We start from the raw sequence: 19,677 nt of genomic DNA, 5'->3' as shown, positions 1-19,677 counted from the left end.
GCAGTGGCGACCAGCGTCAGCGGGAGCAGGCACCTGCGTGGATCAGACGGAACCAGGACGGAGGGTCGTAGCAGCACCAGTGCAAGCCAGAGTAGGGGGTCGGGGAACCAGAAATGCAAATCTGGAGGTGACCTCTTTCCCCCCCCCCCCCCCCCCCCCTGGCCGGTGTGGCAGTCTCTGCAGTCACCAGGATGGGGAGAGATTCTGAAAGGACAGTAGCTGAGGAGTTGAGGTGAAGGAATACCCATCCCTGAGAGGAGATGAGGAGGGATGTGGGGGCTGATCATTTCCAGGCCTGGAACTCCACGCCTTTATTCCAGCAGTGTGCAGCCTAGTAATGCCAGTGGCCTAGCTGGTTGTCGTTAAGCTTTTCGTTTTTCTTAGATCTTGCAGATTACGCAGGGGAACACCGGTCTCAGGGGGACTTCAGAGAGCCGTCAGATAACCCCAATGGGAATCTGAGGTGTAGCTTTTGTCCCCAGGTGCTCCACTCAGCAGGGAGGAGGCCCTGAGGACCAGCAGTGTCTGCTCACCAAGGGCTGTGACTGAGGAAGCCCGAGGCATGGCACTGTGACAACGACCTGGTGGGGAGAGAGGAGAGGCAGGCAGTCCACAGCTCTCAGAGCAGAGGGGCAGGCTGGCCGGCTGGCCCGGGAAGGAACTGTTAGGACAGAGATGGGGCAGCAGATTCCTGAGTCATTACACGATCGCCCTCTTCTGGGCTTACTCTGGTGTCTTTACTCTGGTGTCTTCTACCAGCTACCACTTGCCTCCCCCCAACTCTCAAATTCTCTCCCTAGAAAGGGTTCAGCTCCCCGGATGACCACAATACCTGAGCTCCTTGACACCTGTGTCCGAGTGGTATTTCTCTTCTCATTAGACTTCTTTTTTTAAAAAAAAGTATTATTAAATTTTATTTATTATTATAATTATTTTAAATTTTCTCTTCAAAGGTGGGGGGGAATGAGAGAGCAAGCCACTAGGTCCAGGACTTGAACCACGGTCAGCCATGTGGAAGTCCAGTGCCTTAACCAACATGTCACCTGCTGGTTGTTAGACTTACTTTTTACATTCAGGAAAGCACATACCGTTAAGTGTACACACGGGACCATCAAAATCATGTGAATTTAGAGACTTGCCAAAGGTCACAAAGCTTCCGGTGACATACGAGGGAGGACCTGAGCCTCCTTATTCTTCATCCAGGCCTTTCTGCACCCCTTCTCCTCTGAACTGTGTCTCATTCATGATGGTAGACTAGAAATGAACACACTGTCAGACAAAGAACATGGCACGGGGGGGGGAGGGGGGCAACAGGTGGCATGGTGGTTAAGGGTGCCAGACTCCCACATGGCCGATTGCGGTTTGAGTCCTGGACCTGGTGTCTTGCTTTCTCACTTCCCTTCTCTCTCACTCTGTCCCTCTCTAGTCAAAATTTAAAATAAAATAGTTAAAATAATTCTTAAAAAAAAAAAAAAAGAAGAAACCATGGCACTGGGCAGAGAGCGAGGGTCACAGAACATTAGTGGGCTCCTAATAGCCTTCCCTCCCTGTGAGGTGAGGTTTGCAGACTGCTTCGCCCAGTGCCATCTTACAAAATCTATACGGGTATGCAGTCGTAGTAATAGTATTAACAGCCCACAGGGAATTGGGCGAATTTAACGCGTCCTCCAGCTAACGAGGAATGCCCCCCTGGGTCCCTCATTCACTATCCCTCAGGGTCACCGTCACGCGGTTACACAACAGCAGGAGTCAGTTCTGGACCTTTCCCCTTCCTAAGGCCCAACGGGGAGCAGATTTGAGAAAACGTCTTCCCGGGAGCTGTCAGGTCTAATGAGGATAACTGCGTCACATTTGGGAATTAGAACTGTATTTTCTAAAGAAATGATTTGGCTGGTGTTTCCTATGAAAGAGTTTCACTCCGTTGCTGACTGGGGAAAGCAAATTCTGAAAAGGAACAACGCAGGCCCTTCCCTCTGGACAAATGGTAACTGGTCCGGAGTCCCCAGTTCAGTGGTAATTGTTAATGACAATACCATTTGTCAGACCGAAGTCTTCTGATGGCTGCTGTTAATTGCAGTAATCAGATAAGTAATCAAATAAGTGCAGTAATCAACTTGCAGTAATCTGAAGTGTATGTGTCTATGTATGCAGGGCCTTCAAAAAGTCCATGGAAATGCATATTATTAAAAAAACTTGTGCATAGATTTCAACATTTTTTTTTGCACCAAAATGAAGTCATACTTTAATTCCATTTTCTTTTGGAAGTCCCTTCACATCATTATCAATGATAATGTTCATATACACCGTTTATATTCATTTCCTCTTGTTTTTAAATTATGAACCATTAGAGGATTTTAAATGCACGGTGCTCTTGTTAGATTTGGGTTGCATTTCCCTAAATTACTCTGTGTGCCGTGACTTCAGTTTCTCCTTCTCTTCTAGATTATCCTTTAATAAGGGGGATAGGGGACCAGCAGATGGCATAATGGTTATGTCACGGGACTCCCACATAGTTGACCACAGTTCAAGTCCCAGACCTGGCGACTTGAAACTCATACCAGATGTGTGTGCGTGCATGCCCAAGATCCCAAGAGGAGAATGGAGGAGAAGGGATTGTGGTGTGGCCATACTCCCTCCCCGCTCCCCCCACACACACCCCGGGGAGTGAATTCTCATTTTCTGTCTCTCTATCTTTTTCTGTCTCTCTGGGAAGTGCAGGCACCCTATAGCAAAAATCTCTCTAAAAAAATAAATTAAAATTAAAATTAAAAAATGAAAAGGGGACCAGATCGCTCTTAACAGAAGCACATAAACTGTACTTTCTAAGTAAACATGCCTTTCTGGGTGGCTGCCCTGAATGACTCTGGTTCCCATTTCTCTCTGAAACTTCTTCTGTCAGCTGCCCAGTAATCTGTCTAAAAGCAAGAGAAGTCATGCCGCCCTTCCCGGGGCCTCTTTGTTCCCTTTTGCTTGCTCCTTGAAGCCCTCTCTCCTCTGATCCTGGACACCACCTTCTGGTTCTCATTTTTCTCAAACTGTTTCTTCCTCTGTGGGTTCCCCTTTTCGTCTGTCCCCAAATTTGGAGATATTCCAGGGGCTCCCTGGCGGGCTCTTTCCTCCCTGACGTCTACACATTCTGCCAGGAGAGCCGCCCCTCCTGTTACTGACTCTCAGACCTCTAACACCAGGGCGAGCGGTCTATGGATTTCACTGCCACATCTGCCCTTCGCCAGAACCTCACAGGTGGAACAAGCTCACGTCCCAACATGCTTGCTCATTGTCCCCCACAGCCTCCCCTCCTATGGGCCCGACCCCCCAACCCCTCCCGGCCAGCCCACCCCAGGTTGGCAACAGGAGGTCACCCTTGACTTTCTCTCCCGCTCCAGCCTCACTTACAGCAAATGACCAAGTCACCCCTACACACTTCTCAACTCATCCCCGGGTGCAGACCTCATCATTTCTCACTTCCATCAATATGGCCCCCTTCCGTGGCTTTTAGACTTTAAGTCTTGTTCCCCTCAAAATTGAAGTCTCTAAGCAAGTTCAATCTTGTTCCTTCCCTGCTTGAAAACAAGCAAACAAACAGAAACAAAAACAATGCCTTGCTATGACTTCTGATAATAAAGTTCATACTCTTTGGACTACATTCCATGATGTCGCCCCTGTCTTTACCACCTCAGCCTTCTACCCAGGTGCTACTCCCTACCCAGATGGTCCTTCCTCCTGCTCATCCCCTGCACCCTCCTCCTCCCCTGCACCCTGCTCCCCATGGCTCCTTGTCTTTTGTAAGACACTGATCTCTTGCTACTTTTTCCAGAGTTTTCCACAACCTCCCTTCCCCATCTAAGGCTGGATTGGGTCACCCTCCTCTGCGTCCTCATAATACTTTCGGTGGGTGTACATCTCTTCTGTCATCTTGTGACCCTGAACAGTCTCACCTACTGTGTGTTTCTTAACAAGAGGGAATGACGTTTTTTAATCTTTGTCTTCAGTGCCTAGCATGGGGCCTGAACAGATGTTGGACGCCCCCCACCCCAACCCACACGTACGCACACGATGATTTCTGAATGCATGTTATTAGAAAAAAAAAGGAAAGAAAAAAGAAATACCCAAGTAGCAAAGGATGAAAAGCAGCAGAAATCATTTATCTGCTCCAAGCATTATATGAAAATAGATTTTCACAAAAAGAACACGTCTGGTTTTGACATTTTAACTTGGTACAAAGTGCCAAGGTTATGTTACGCTATAATTAAAATGTCATATCTTCTCAAATAAAGGAAGTCGTCTGTTTTAAATAAAACCACAAGACTCTTTCTAAAAGCAAATGCGCCCCGTTCCCCAGCCAATTCCAAATGTATATGTAAGTCAAGACAAATTAATAAGAGCAAACAATTCCACAATGAACCCTAATCCTATTAACAGAATTGTCAATCTGGGTTAGTCATTGAAAAGTAATGTCGTGCCCCTGCTGCGCTATATGATTTGGTTACACCTGGTGTTTGTCTGCTGTGCTAAGGGGCATCATTCATTTCGAATAAAGATGAACAGAGAAGAGACTCTACCAGCAGAGTTCTCTTTAAACACGTCACACGGAAAGCTCCATCAGAACTAGTGTTGGATTTACCGCATAATACAAATAATCAAGATGATTCTGTGAACCTTCCTCTGCCAACCTCCTTCGACCTCCTTCAGACCCGAGCTCTTGAGCTGCCCAGCAGGATCTGAGCAGTTGTTTCTGGCACAGGGCAGCGGGGAGGCCATCAGCGCTCCCATCGGCGGCCTTCTCTTCGGTCTCCTCCTTACCCGGTCCCAGTTGGGGTGCTCCTCCGACTCATGCCCTTGAAAGGGCAATGGACCGAATGTCCTGAGGGACCACGGAGATGGAAGGAAAGAGGTTTTAGGTGCTCGCGAGACGGGAGCCACACCAGATCTCTGAGTCAGTGTTCACAACCAGCCTGGCAGACAGGTGACGTCATTCCCCCTTCACAGATGAGAACATGGGTTTGAAATAGAAAATGGACACCACCCTGCAGATGACAGAGCAAGATTCAAGCCCAAGCCCATCTCACCTCGTGACCTTTTTTCCCTGCTAGACCATCCAGGTGCCCGGGCTGAGTTCTTGGCCCCCAACAAGGGGAATGAGGTTTTTGTAAATATCTTCATCAAGACACTGACTCCCTCCTCTGCAAATGAGAGACTTGGGTAGTGACCCCTAGGAGCTTCTTGAGTCTCCATGGAATACCTTTATAAGGGAAAAAAAGTTCAAGACATGCACAGCTGGTATCTAGACATTGTCATTCCACGTAGAGCCAATATCTCAAACTCTTGGCCCAATCTACATCAGAACTGAGCCTGTTGTTCAAAAGGACACACCCACGCCATCTGTCTATTCTGGGCATGCTGAGACTCTGAGTAGCTAAAGAGGAAGGCACGGCCGAGGGGCGTGGTAGAAGAAGAAGCCCCAGCCAAGGGTCTCAACACCAGCCACACACAGCATTATCTGGGGCCCTCCTCGTCACCAGGACAGTGGGCGAGAAGACAAGTGACTGCGGAAGTCCGTGACACACACATTTGTAAACAGTGTGCATCAGATCAGCCCCCTGAAGTGAAAGAAATCCATTCCTCTAGCTGTCTGGTGTCCCCGTGGATCAAAAACAAACAAAATCAGATCTACCTGGTGACAATCCTATTGGCATGTTCTCATACACCAACCTTGATTGACTCGGTTCACAAGCGGTGAACACTCAGCTTGTTGAAGATGATATCATCTGGGACTAGCAGTTAGCGTAATGGCTATGTCGCTGGACTCCCACGTAGTCGACCGCAGTTCGCATCTCGGACCCGGTGGCTTGAACTCACGCTGGGTGCGTGTGCGTGCGTGCCCAAGATCCCGAGAGGAGAATGGAGGAGAAGGGATTGCGGCGTGGCCATCCCCCCTGGGGGGTGATTTCTTGCTTTCTGTCTCTCTGTCTCTGTCTGTCTGGTGAGCACACATGCCCTATAGCAAAACAAAACAAAATAAAACAAAACAAAACAAAAAAACCTCCCCAAAAAAAAAAAAGATGGTACCATCTAAGAGGAGTTATCCTCGTTTCTCCAATCTGATGAAAAATGAAGCCAATTTCTCAAGATCCAGGGAATATTCTGACATCTAGGGGTCAAGCACAGGGAATGATAATCACAGGATATGAGGGTATTTAAATAATGGGGCGTTCGGCACTGGCAATAAAGATACTAAGTCTGGTTAAAAACAAAAGATTAAAATGGATTCTGGTCAGCTGGCCTAAAAATAATTAGCCCTTAACTGCATTAGACAATATCCCTAAGTGATAAGATTTCTAGAAACAAGAAGACCTCTGAAACAGAACCCCTAATAACAAAGTACAGATCTGAGTCCCCTAATTATGGCCCACTTCACTCACTCACTCATTCATTCATTCACACCCTGGTTCTCAGCCCTCAACCTCCTCTCCTCCCCAGAGTGGCTTCCAGTCTACACTGATGCTGATTCACATTGGCCGTCGCAGCCCGATGTTTGGGGGTGTAATGAGGCATCGCTGCCTTTCCTTGAAGTGTGAACTGTGTCCAAACGTTCCTGGTCTCCCCAACCTAAGATTTGTCAACGGGCGGCAAAACGTCTGGACAAGACGCTCATTGTTTGAATCGCAGACAAGGTCCTGTCAGCAGGGTGGTTCATTAGGAGCAGAGAAAACAAGGCTGCAGTGTCCACTGTCCAAATCCCATTTATGCTCCTTAATTGCTTGTTCTGTCCCAGATCTCTCTCTTAAGGGCTGGGACTCCCCTACCCTCCACTGCACTGGCTGTGCCTTCTTTATCCCAGGCATCCTTTCAGCAGGGATCTGAAATATTCATAATGCAGCTACCATTTGTCCAGGGCTTAGAAGCTTACAAGGCTGTTCCATAGCTTGTCTCCTTCGATCTGCTCAAGAATCCTTGGAAGGACCCTCCCATGGGACCTCAGAAGTGTAAGGTGACCTGTCCCGGGTTGCACAGTGGGCAAATGACAGAACTGCGACTCGAACTCAGGTCTCCTGAGTCCAAACTCATGGCACCAGCTGCCTCTGCAGGATAACAGCCAGGGTAGGCTGCAGCTTTTTACTAAGGCACTTAGACTCAGCCATACCTAAGTCTGGGGTAGTTCAGTCAGCTAGGATGCAGGGATAATGAGGCCAGAAGCTTTTCTTTTGTTTAAGTTTTCTACAAGGTCTATACACCTGTCTGAAATAGAAAGAGAGAGAGAAAGTGAAAAATCAATCCCCAGGGGGAATGGCTACACGTAGTCACTCCTCTGTTTTCCTCCCAGGATTTGGGGCGTGTACACGCACCTGGCATGATTCTCTAGCTGCTGAGTCTGGGACTCAAACCACGAACAGAGTGGCTTCCAGTCTACACTGATGCTGATTCACATTGGCCGTCGCAGCCCGATGTTTGGGGGTGTAATGAGGCATCGCTGCCTTTCCTTGAAGTGTGAACTGTGTCCAAACGTTCCTGGTCTCCCCAACCTAAGATTTGTCAACGGGCGGCAAAACGTCTGGACAAGACGCTCATTGTTTGAATCGCAGACAAGGTCCTGTCAGCAGGGTGGTTCATTAGGAGCAGAGAAAACAAGGCTGCAGTGTCCACTGTCCAAATCCCATTTATGCTCCTTAATTGCTTGTTCTGTCCCAGATCTCTCTCTTAAGGGCTGGGACTCCCCTACCCTCCACTGCACTGGCTGTGCCTTCTTTATCCCAGGCATCCTTTCAGCAGGGATCTGAAATATTCATAATGCAGCTACCATTTGTCCAGGGCTTAGAAGCTTACAAGGCTGTTCCATAGCTTGTCTCCTTCGATCTGCTCAAGAATCCTTGGAAGGACCCTCCCATGGGACCTCAGAAGTGTAAGGTGACCTGTCCCGGGTTGCACAGTGGGCAAATGACAGAACTGCGACTCGAACTCAGGTCTCCTGAGTCCAAACTCATGGCACCAGCTGCCTCTGCAGGATAACAGCCAGGGTAGGCTGCAGCTTTTTACTAAGGCACTTAGACTCAGCCATACCTAAGTCTGGGGTAGTTCAGTCAGCTAGGATGCAGGGATAATGAGGCCAGAAGCTTTTCTTTTGTTTAAGTTTTCTACAAGGTCTATACACCTGTCTGAAATAGAAAGAGAGAGAGAAAGTGAAAAATCAATCCCCAGGGGGAATGGCTACACGTAGTCACTCCTCTGTTTTCCTCCCAGGATTTGGGGCGTGTACACGCACCTGGCATGATTCTCTAGCTGCTGAGTCTGGGACTCAAACCACGAAGTTGGCTATGTGGGATCCAGCTGCCTCAATCTCCGTGCCACCTACTGGCCCCAAAGTCTTCATTTTACCCTTTAGCCACTCACTGGTCCTGCCCTCAGTCATAAGGTGTCCACACCACAGGCTACAGTCCAGGACGACTGGTTCTGATACCAGAAGCATCACCTGAAGCACTGAGGCATCCCACAATGCCATGGTTCTAGAACAAGGGTGAGTGTGGCACTCTCAGAGCCCAGTTATCAACCACACACTGCTGCCTAAACACCTGGACCACTGGGCTGTCTGCCCTGGGGTTCAGGCTACAGAGGGCTCCCTCTGTCCCTCCTCTTCCCATGGGGTGAGGAGTCTGCAGGGCTAAGCCAACATGCCACCCTAGAGCCCACAGCCCTCTCTTAGACCATACACTGGCTGCTCAGGACCCCAAACCCCTGACTCAGTGCTTATCAGGGCCCGTCCAGCCTTCAGCAGACCTGGGCTCCTGGCAGTGCACTGAGCTGCGGCCTGAGCAGGCAAGGCCTGAGAAGCTGGGGAGGCGCCATCTACACAAGGTCCTAGGCCCTTCCCGGTAAGGGTTGGAGCCAGGGCCTGGGAGAAAGAGGGCCAGCCTAAGAGTCATAGACCTCAATCCTGGGTCCCCCAAATACCAGGATGGGCCCAACAAGTGGTCAGGACAGCTTGGAAGAGCTTAATAACGTTTTCCTAGAATTAGGGCCAGCTGCCAACAGGACATGCCCTGCTTAGGAAAACTGAGCCCGTGGAGCACAACAGAAACGAATCACTCCTCAACTGGAAGCCAGGCACAAAAAGCAAGCCCTTTGGATGAGGCTAAGCACAAGATTATTCAGGGAATAAGTGCAAGATTATTCAGGGAAAATCCCAGGCCTCCTTCAAAAGTTATTATTTTGGGGACCAGCAGATGATGTAGTGGTTATGTCACTGGACTCCCACGTAGTTGACCACAGTTCAAGTCCCAGATCGGGAGGCTTAAAACTCATGCCAGATGTGTGTGCATGCATGCCCAAAATCCCAAGAAGAGAATGGAGGAGAAGGGATTGTGGCATGGCCATCCCCCCTGGGGGATGCTTTCTCTCTTTCTGTTTCTCTGTCTCTCTGGTGAGTACATATACCCTACAGCAAAAATCTCTCTTTGAAAAAAAAAGGAAAGTTATTATTCTTGTGAAAAATAACCACTGGCCGAGTGCTTAACAGTCTACATAATTCTAAATAATTCCATTATCGTCCAATGAATCCTCCACAACCCTAATACGACAACCCCCCATGTATAGATAAGGAAACCCAGCCCAGAGAGGTTGTGGAAGGTGCCCCAGGTCGCGCCTCCCGTAAGTGCTGGAGCCACCTTCTCGCTGGGCAACTAGACTCAAGCCAGCACCCAAAATTGCAGGCTGCTCTGCCGCCACAGGCGTATAGAGATCAACCACTCGAGAGCTATGAAAACAGCCCTCTCCAGCAAGAGCACCCACAGGGGTAAGTATTATTAAGGCTGCCGCAGCCCCTAGCAATAGGCTCTTTGAATCACTCAATAAACATTGATTGTCTGTGCCGCTCTGCTGGGTTCAGAGACATGGAGATGAGGAAGCCACGGCCTTGGTTTTCAAGGAAGGCAGAGCAGTGGTTCTCGAACTTCGGCCAGCACCAGGATCCCCAGGAGGGCTTGCCAAAGCGTAGGCCGTTGGGCCAGTCCCTCGAGTGTCTGAATCACTAGGTCTCGGTAGGGCCTGTGGATGTCCAGTTCCTTTTCTTGAATTGCCAGAGAGTATATACGCACCCCAGGGCGAGAGAAAAGGAGGCAGAAAGCACCCCAACACGGCTATCCATGCCATCAGGATTTGGGGCTCACATGCGTGCATGCCTGATACATCTTTCAAGCCGCCAGGTCAGGACTCAAACTGAGGTTGGCCATGTGGGAGCTGGCTTCTATAACCACTAGACCATGAGCTGGCCAAAGAATGTGAATTTTGAAAATGTTTTAAGTGTGTTTGTTTTTTTGGTTTTGTTTTTGTTTTCTTAGTTTTTTGCTATAGGGTGCTGAGAGAGAGAGAGCTGGGGGGGGGGGAGTGAAAATGAGCACTCACCCTCCAGGGGGAATTGCCACAGGGTAATTCAATCTCTTCTCCTCATGAGATTTTGGACAGGAGCACCCACGTGCACGGTGTGTATTTTAAGCTGTCAGGTCCAGGACTTGAACTCTACAGTCGGCCACTTGGGATCCAGCTGCCTTCACCACCACGCCACCTACTGGCCTAACAATGTGAATTTCTAACGAGGTCCTAAAATGTGCTGATGCTGCTGCGCTGAGGACCCTGCTTCAAGGACCACGTTGGTAGAAGTCGCGGCGACCAAAATAGCCTTTGTGAGTTGCAGGGAGCAGTAGAATCCCATTGCTTTCACTGCCCTGGGCAAGTGGCATGAACATGAAATAAACCTGGAAGTCTCCCCTGAAGGAAGAAACCTTTGCGAAGCTTCTCCAAGGGCAGCAGGTGGGAGAGCGTGGCCTTGCTGAAATCAGCTGGTAGATGGCAGGAGAGCAGTCCTGTGAGCCCTCGTGAAGGGGTCGCATCTATTTTTTCTGTTTGTTTTTTTCATGTATTTATTTCTTCCATCAGTGAGAGAGTCAGCACCCCCAACAATGTCCTGACACCAGGATCCATTCCCAGCGTCCAACAGCCCTGACCATGGGCAATCCCGAGCCCAGCATATGCAGGGAGGTCTCTGGACTTGAACCAGGAACCTTTGTTTGGGGGACGGTCTCACAGAGCATCACTGGGCTGTTGTCTGGCCTCTGGGTTGGGACTCTTTGGCCCGGGCCACTGGTTCACTTTCCTTTTGCCCCTCTGGCTGCCGGCTCTTTCCAGTCTTTGGTGGTTACTGTCCAGGTTTGAATCTGGTCTCATGCAGCGATCTTACTACCAATAGGAGGTCCCAGGAATATCTTTTCAAACTATTTATATTTGATCTTGTAGTATGTAAAAGAGGTTAGATGGTCCTCGTGCATGAACCAAAAATGGGAAGGCTGCTGTTCCTCTCCTTCCTGCAAAAATACCCGGGGCACAGTCAGCCAGGAAGGCGACTCTGGGGTAGGTCAAAGAAAAACAAACAGAAACACAAGATTGGCTGAGAGCCCCGGGGATTAAATAACTAATGAATCCCACAACAATTTGACAAGGAACTAATTAATCCGTTAAGCACTTGGAGGGTCCAAGGCCCTGGCCAAGTGCAGGGACAGGCTCCACTCGTCTCTGGGGGCTGCTGCTGAGTGTCTCTGCGCTGAGGTCTTCAGAGAGAACACACGTGAGGACCCACCCTCCCAAAGTCCTTGGTGTCCTCTGTGACCGAAAGCTGCCTCTGGAGCTGCTTCTGGAGCCAAACTTGGCTGTCACTCTGCCTGGGGAGCCAAGTCAAAGGAGAGAGTTGGGGCAAGGGCTCTCGGTCTGCAGCTTCTCCAAGAACTGGCTAGAGAAGTAGGGCTCCCGAGAGTGCTAGAACTGGAAAAGACCTCAGAGACCTGGTCCCTCAGATCTTTACAGATGGAGAAGGAAGTTTGTACGTTACCAGGACAGGCCATTTGGACCTAGAGACAACTGCTTGTTTTTTTTTATTTTTACATTTTTTTTTTTTGAGAATTTTGCTATAGGGTGTGTATGTTTGCCAGAGAGAAACAGAGACATAGAAAGCAGGAAATCACCCCACAGGGAGGATGGTCACACCACAATCCATTCACCTTCATTTTCCTCTCAGGATTTTGGGCACACATGCACATGTACTGGTGTGATTTCAAGCCTCCGGGTCCGGAACGCAAACCACAGTCAATCACATGGGAGTCCAGCACCCCGACCACTATGCTACCTGCTGGCCCTGACAACTGCTGATTTTGATCATTGCTGCTCAACTTCCAGACCAGAACTCAGAGCTCCCTCTGGTGTTGTCCTAACCTCCACCTGGGAACACAGCAGTGCTGAGTGCTCTCTTAAATCTAATCACTGTGATCTGATTAGGACTTAGATAATCTTTTTATGTGATTTTTTTATGAGCTTTGGGAATTTTGGTAACAAATTCAAGACTGATCACAGCCTACTGGGTGGGCCCTTGTAGACGTCTTTTTTTTAATTGTTATTTGCAATTACCAGAGAGAATGTGTGTGTGCTCACTAAAGAGAGACAGAGAGACAGAGAGTGAGAGAAGGTCATGCTCAAATCCATTTTCCTCCATTTCTCTATCCCATTGGGATTTTCGCAGGTACATAAATGCAGCCAGTGTGTTTCTCCAGCTGTGGGGACTGGGATTCGAACCATGATTGGCCATGTGGGATCTTGCTCCCTTAACTACTAGCTAAGGGGCCAACCTCTAGATCTTGTTTTTGTTATTATTAGCTTTTTTTTTTAATCTTCTGTGCCCTGAAATCCAGGTTGCCTCGTGTTATAACCTGATCTCAGAAAATCACATGAGAGTAGCCCTCTGGGACCATAAGCTCCTGTTGACCTTTCCCAGATAGCGTTTTCTTTACATGCTTCTCATAGGAGACAAAGGGATCTAGAGCGGAGGCAGCCAGGGGACCCATGGACCAGGAATGCACTGAGGAGCTCTGGGACAGTGACACCTAGAATCACGAAATGCAATGTGTACAGCTACCTGTGGTGACTGTCAGCAACACAGAAGGCTGGGCTGGCATGGGCCGGGGAGGGAGGGGTGTGTCTGGGATCTGCTTAGTTACTATAGGCTGTGGACCTGACTCTAAGCCAGGTGCTGAGGGTAGAATGTTGAATTGGATCATTCTGTGTCCATGAGGGGCTCCCTGTGTAGCAGGGCTGTTGTCTGGCCTCTGGGTTGGGACTCTTTGGCCCGGGCCACTGGTTCACTTTCCTTTTGCCCCTCTGGCTGCCGGCTCTTTCCAGTCTTTGGTGGTTACTGTCCAGGTTTGAATCTGGTCTCATGCAGCGATCTTACTACCAATAGGAGGTCCCAGGAATATCTTTTCAAACTATTTATATTTGATCTTGTAGTATGTAAAAGAGGTTAGATGGTCCTCGTGCATGAACCAAAAATGGGAAGGCTGCTGTTCCTCTCCTTCCTGCAAAAATACCCGGGGCACAGTCAGCCAGGAAGGCGACTCTGGGGTAGGTCAAAGAAAAACAAACAGAAACACAAGATTGGCTGAGAGCCCCGGGGATTAAATAACTAATGAATCCCACAACAATTTGACAAGGAACTAATTAATCCGTTAAGCACTTGGAGGGTCCAAGGCCCTGGCCAAGTGCAGGGACAGGCTCCACTCGTCTCTGGGGGCTGCTGCTGAGTGTCTCTGCGCTGAGGTCTTCAGAGAGAACACACGTGAGGACCCACCCTCCCAAAGTCCTTGGTGTCCTCTGTGACCGAAAGCTGCCTCTGGAGCTGCTTCTGGAGCCAAACTTGGCTGTCACTCTGCCTGGGGAGCCAAGTCAAAGGAGAGAGTTGGGGCAAGGGCTCTCGGTCTGCAGCTTCTCCAAGAACTGGCTAGAGAAGTAGGGCTCCCGAGAGTGCTAGAACTGGAAAAGACCTCAGAGACCTGGTCCCTCAGATCTTTACAGATGGAGAAGGAAGTTTGTACGTTACCAGGACAGGCCATTTGGACCTAGAGACAACTGCTTGTTTTTTTTTATTTTTACTTTTTTTTTTTTGAGAATTTTGCTATAGGGTGTGTATGTTTGCCAGAGAGAAACAGAGACATAGAAAGCAGGAAATCACCCCACAGGGAGGATGGTCACACCACAATCCATTCACCTTCATTTTCCTCTCAGGATTTTGGGCACACATGCACATGTACTGGTGTGATTTCAAGCCTCCGGGTCCGGAACGCAAACCACAGTCAATCACATGGGAGTCCAGCACCCCGACCACTATGCTACCTGCTGGCCCTGACAACTGCTGATTTTGATCATTGCTGCTCAACTTCCAGACCAGAACTCAGAGCTCCCTCTGGTGTTGTCCTAACCTCCACCTGGGAACACAGCAGTGCTGAGTGCTCTCTTAAATCTAATCACTGTGATCTGATTAGGACTTAGATAATCTTTTTATGTGATTTTTTTATGAGCTTTGGGAATTTTGGTAACAAATTCAAGACTGATCACAGCCTACTGGGTGGGCCCTTGTAGACGTCTTTTTTTTAATTGTTATTTGCAATTACCAGAGAGAATGTGTGTGTGCTCACTAAAGAGAGACAGAGAGACAGAGAGTGAGAGAAGGTCATGCTCAAATCCATTTTCCTCCATTTCTCTATACCATTGGGATTTTCGCAGGTACATAAATGCAGCCAGTGTGTTTCTCCAGCTGTGGGGACTGGGATTCGAACCATGATTGGCCATGTGGGATCTTGCTCCCTTAACTACTAGCTAAGGGGCCAACCTCTAGATCTTGTTTTTGTTATTATTAGCTTTTTTTTTTAATCTTCTGTGCCCTGAAATCCAGGTTGCCTCGTGTTATAACCTGATCTCAGAAAATCACATGAGAGTAGCCCTCTGGGACCATAAGCTCCTGTTGACCTTTCCCAGATAGCGTTTTCTTTACATGCTTCTCATAGGAGACAAAGGGATCTAGAGCGGAGGCAGCCAGGGGACCCATGGACCAGGAATGCACTGAGGAGCTCTGGGACAGTGACACCTAGAATCACGAAATGCAATGTGTACAGCTACCTGTGGTGACTGTCAGCAACACAGAAGGCTGGGCTGGCATGGGCCGGGGAGGGAGGGGTGTGTCTGGGATCTGCTTAGTTACTATAGGCTGTGGACCTGACTCTAAGCCAGGTGCTGAGGGTAGAATGTTGAATTGGATCATTCTGTGTCCATGAGGGGCTCCCTGTGTAGCAGGAGTGGGGAAGGAGCAATGGTGAAATAGAAGTCACCACTAACGTGCGATGAGTGAAATGACAAAGCTCTGTTAAGTCATGCAAACCTGCACCCTTAGCTCTCCAGTGGGGTCGACCAGGCCATTGAGTCATGGAAGGGGCTGAAAGACTGCATGACTTGCAAAGCCTCCTTAACATAGAGTTGGATACGATGCTGTAGCTTTTGCATCAGGCTTCTTCAAACCTGGATTACTGGACCCCACTCTGCAATATCTGGTTTTGTAGGTCTGGGGTGGGACACAAGAACTTGCATTTCTCATAGGCTTTTAGGTGGTGCAAATGCTGGTCATCTAGGGGCCTTCCCTGGAGAACTGCTGGAAGGATTTGGTCATCCCAAGGTGCCGTAAAGGAAGAGCTTCCCAGCTGGTAGCATCAGCCTCTGCGTTGACCACCAGGGCTGGTTTCCGAATCAGACAGAGATGTGTTCTCTTCATTCATTCTCTATGGACCTTTATTTTCCTGCTGCTTTTACTTGTTCGGTTTTCTTTCTTTTTTTTTTTTTTTTTATAGGTTTTTTTGGCCTTTGGGTGTACACGCTTGCCAGAGAGAGAGAGACTGACACAGTGAGAAATCACCCCCCATGGGGATGGCCACACCACAATTCTTTCTCCTCCATTCTCCTCCTGGAATCTTGAGCACACACACATGCCTGGTGTGAGTTTCAAGCCACCAGGTCTGGGACTCAAACTGTAGTCGGCCATGTGGGAGTGCAGTGATGTAGCTGCTACGCCATCTGCTGGCCCCCTTCATGCTGCTTTGAAATTTTACTTAGTTACTTTGTTGATTCTAGAGTTACTTATCTATTCCTATATTCATTTTTCACAGAGTGAAATGGATGAGAATCAAATCCAGATGGCTGGTGATGACGTGGATTTGCCCGAAGATCTCCGGAAAATGGTAAATGAAGATCAAGAAGAAGAAGAGGATAAGGATTCCATTCTTGGCCAGTTACAGAATCTCCAGAATATGGACTTGGATACCATAAAAGAAAAAGCCCAGGCCACCTTCACTGAAATTAAGCAGTCGGCGGAGCAGAAGTGTTCTGTGATGTGAGGGGCAGGGAGGGAGTGGGGTCGGTGGGGGACAGGCCACTGTTCCAGATTGTTCTCCTGTGGACATTTCCAGCAGCAAGTGCAGGTTGAGTGTTCCTGATCCCAAATGCCCAGGACTGGGGCCAGCAGGTGGTGTGGTGGTTAAGACTGGACTCCCACATGGTCAACTGTGGTTTGAGTCCTGGACCTGGTGGCTTGAAAATCTCACTGGGCTCATGTGCACGTGTGCCCAAAATCCAAAGAGGAGAATGGAGGAGAGGGGATTTTGGTGTGGCCATCCCCACTGGGGAGTGATTCCTCACTTTCCCTCTGTCTCTCTCCAGCAAGTGCACATACCCTATAGCAAAAACCCGAAAACAAAAACAAATATAAATACAGAACAAAACAAAACAAAAACTCTGGGACCAGCAGTGTTTGGATTTCAGCTATTTGGGGGATTTTGGAATAATTGCCCAAATACAGTAAGAATCTTTTTTTTTTTTTTTTAGAGGTTTTCGGTATAGGGTGCGTGCACTCGCCAGACAGACAGACAGACATAGAGACAGAAAGCGAGAAATCACCCCCCAGGGGGGATGGTCACGCCGCAATCCCTTCTCCTCCATTCTCCTCTCGGGATCTTGGGCACACACGCACACATGCCCGGCGTGAGTTCTAAGCCACTGGGTCCAGGACGCGAACCTCAGTCGACTACGGGGAGTCCAGCGACATAGCCATTACACTAACTGCTGGTTCCCACCCAAATATAGTAAGAATCTTAAGGATAGGTCCCAAGTCTAAACATGAAATTCATTTTTACTTCATGTGCATCTCATATACATAGCCCAAAGGGAATTTTATGTCATATTTTTGAATGTCAGTGTTTTGACTGTGACTCATCACATGAGGTCAGGTGTGGCATCTTCCACTTATAGCATCATGTCAACACTCAAAAAGTTTCAGGCTTTGGAGCATTTTGAACATCAAATTTTCAGATTAGGAATGTTCAACCTGTGTTTTAATGTAGTGAACAGTTAAGAAAACTGATGGTGTTAAAGCTCTCTACAAACACATAGAGAACAATTTTTTTCCCCAAATGTTTCTGGAAGGGCGTTTTGCTAGCACCTTGCAGCAGGAAATATATTTTCCTTTTAGTTAACAATGTGACCGGGATGGGCGGTGGCACAGTAGCAATGCAACTGAATCCACATAGGAAGGGTTCTGGGTTCATGTCCCAGGATCTCCCTAAACGCTGGGTGAGACCGGGAGTGAGGCTTGAAGACCCTGTTGGGGGTGCTACTCTCTCTCATGAATGCTCTCATTTTCTCTCTCTCTTATGGAAGAAATAAACGTTATTTTTTTTTTTTTTTGGAGAGATTTTCACTGTAGGGCGCATGCGCTCGCCAGACAGACAGAGACATAGAGACAGAAAGCGAGAAATCACCCCCCAGGGGGGATGGTCACGCCGCAATCCCTTCTCCTCCATTCTCCTCTCGGGATCTTGGGCACGCACGCACACGCGCCCGGCGTGAGTTTTAAGCCACCGGGTCCGGGACGCGAACTGCGGTTGACTACGTGGGAGTCCAGCGACATAGCCATGACCCTAACTGCTGGTTCCCTGGAAGAAATAAACTTTTAAAAAAAGAAACGTGCTATGAAATTTCAGCTGTCAGTGATGTTGTTTAAGACAAGTATACCTGCTTAGCGATCTTGAGGACAGCCAGGAAACGAAGTGAATGGCGTTTCCTCTCCAACACTTCCTTCTCAGACGGCCGAGTCTCATGTTAACATGACATCGGGTCCCGTCAGAGAACGATGTAGTGGGTCAGAGAGCCAAAGCTGCACCACCACCCAGCTCTGTCCCTTCATCTTGACAACCCAAATCGCTCCACTGTCCTTCGGCCACTATCCCAAGGGACCTGCATTACTGCTAGAAGACTCTGGCCACGATCCCTCTGTGTCACAACACAGGTTATCACAGCACCCACCCCATGCCACGACATAACATAAACCCACAGTATAGAACTACAGAACGCCCTGTCATACCACACACACCACAGTACACCCGAGCATATTCCACACATTCCGCCATACCGCGGCATACCACACATTACAGCATGACACCCGCCTCACACCAAACCACTCCTCACCGTGCCACAGCACAGACTGCACCACCGCAGTCGGTATCAATCACCTGTGTGCCCTAGTGAGCTAGGAGTGGATGTATTAGGGTACTCCGGAGTCCTCTTTCTCTGTAGCGGGCAGATAGATAAACCCTACCTGACGGTATATATGCTAAAGTACTTAGGGCAAAATGCACTGAAGTCTACAACTTACTTCAGAAAGCACAAAAAAGATTGTTGGCTAGCCGAATACATATCATTGAGCAGTATACTAATCTGACAGTCCGTGCAGTAGGCATGTGACATTTGTGGTCCTTCCAACTCTATCATGTTTTCTGGTTTTCTTCATAAACATTTTATAATTAAATGTTTAGAGCAAAATAAAGGAGCAACACTTGTTAGCAGCTCTAGTGAAAAGAGGGTGATCAAAAAGAGTCTGAAAAAGGATGAGATGCATTTTTTAACTGCCAAAGAGCACACGTGCTAGTCAGAGGCAAGGAGAGAAAGAGAGAGATCACCTGCCCCAGTGAAGAAAGAGAGAGAGCGAGGAAGAAAAGAGGAGAGCATGAAGGGAGGGTGAAGAGAGAGAATGTAAACTCAGAGTTCCGAATGCAAGGCTCTGAGAGTTCTCTGCAGTGCAACTCTGACTTTCCCTGAGTATCGCAGTCTGTCAGTGTGTGGCTGTCAGAACCACCTGAGCCCGAGTGATTTTATGAAGACAGAAATCTATTTACAACATCACAAATCTGGTAGCTGAAGAGCTGTAGGCCTGCAACCAGCTCTTCTAAGAACTAACCCCTTCTCAAGAGAACTAGAACTCACTGAGTAGAGCTCTTGGGGTATTAATCTCCTCATGAGGTATTGCCTTCACATCGCAATCACCATGATCCCATCGTTTTCTCCTAGGCTTCACCACCTGCCTACAGCAAATTCCAAAACATGAAACTTTGGGGGACAAACCAACAGCCAAACCAAAACACTAGGTTCTAGGGTTTGGTTTTATTTTTCACCTTTTGAAAAATTATTTCATCATCATCTTCATTATTTTTACTTTGTCAAAAGGCACATGTGCCTGCTGGAGAGAGACAGAGGCATGGTCATGCCACAGTCACTTCTCTTTCATCCCTCCCTCCTGCTGGGATTTCAGGGATGCAAGCCCATACACTCTGCCTGGCGTGTTTTTCAAACTGCCAGGTCCAGGACTCGAACCACACATTAGCCATGTGGGATCCACCTATCCTAACCACCAGTCCATGGGCTGGCCCCATTATGATTTTTAAATTGTGGAAAAATATACAACATGAAACACATGTAGAGTTCAATGACAGT

The 19,677-nt window shown here is 48.4% G+C and overlaps 1 protein-coding gene across 1 annotated transcript in view; it reads left to right on the top strand.

Annotated features, from left to right (window-relative positions):
* The window catches only part of CPLX4 (complexin 4), a 32,539-nt gene extending 16,289 nt beyond the window's left edge, over positions 1-16,250 (top strand). The window contains exon 3 of the mRNA XM_006139939.1: positions 16,023-16,250. Within this exon, the coding sequence (XP_006140001.1) occupies positions 16,023-16,250 (228 nt within the window). The remainder of the gene's footprint in view (positions 1-16,022) is intronic.
* Positions 16,251-19,677: the final 3,427 nt, after the last annotated feature.

The sequence above is a fragment of the Tupaia chinensis genome, unplaced genomic scaffold (genome assembly GCF_000334495.1).
Source record: "Tupaia chinensis unplaced genomic scaffold, TupChi_1.0 Scaffold000012_1, whole genome shotgun sequence".
Taxonomy (NCBI): Eukaryota; Metazoa; Chordata; class Mammalia; order Scandentia; family Tupaiidae; genus Tupaia; species Tupaia belangeri.
This window is presented reverse-complemented; position numbering and strand designations above follow the sequence as displayed.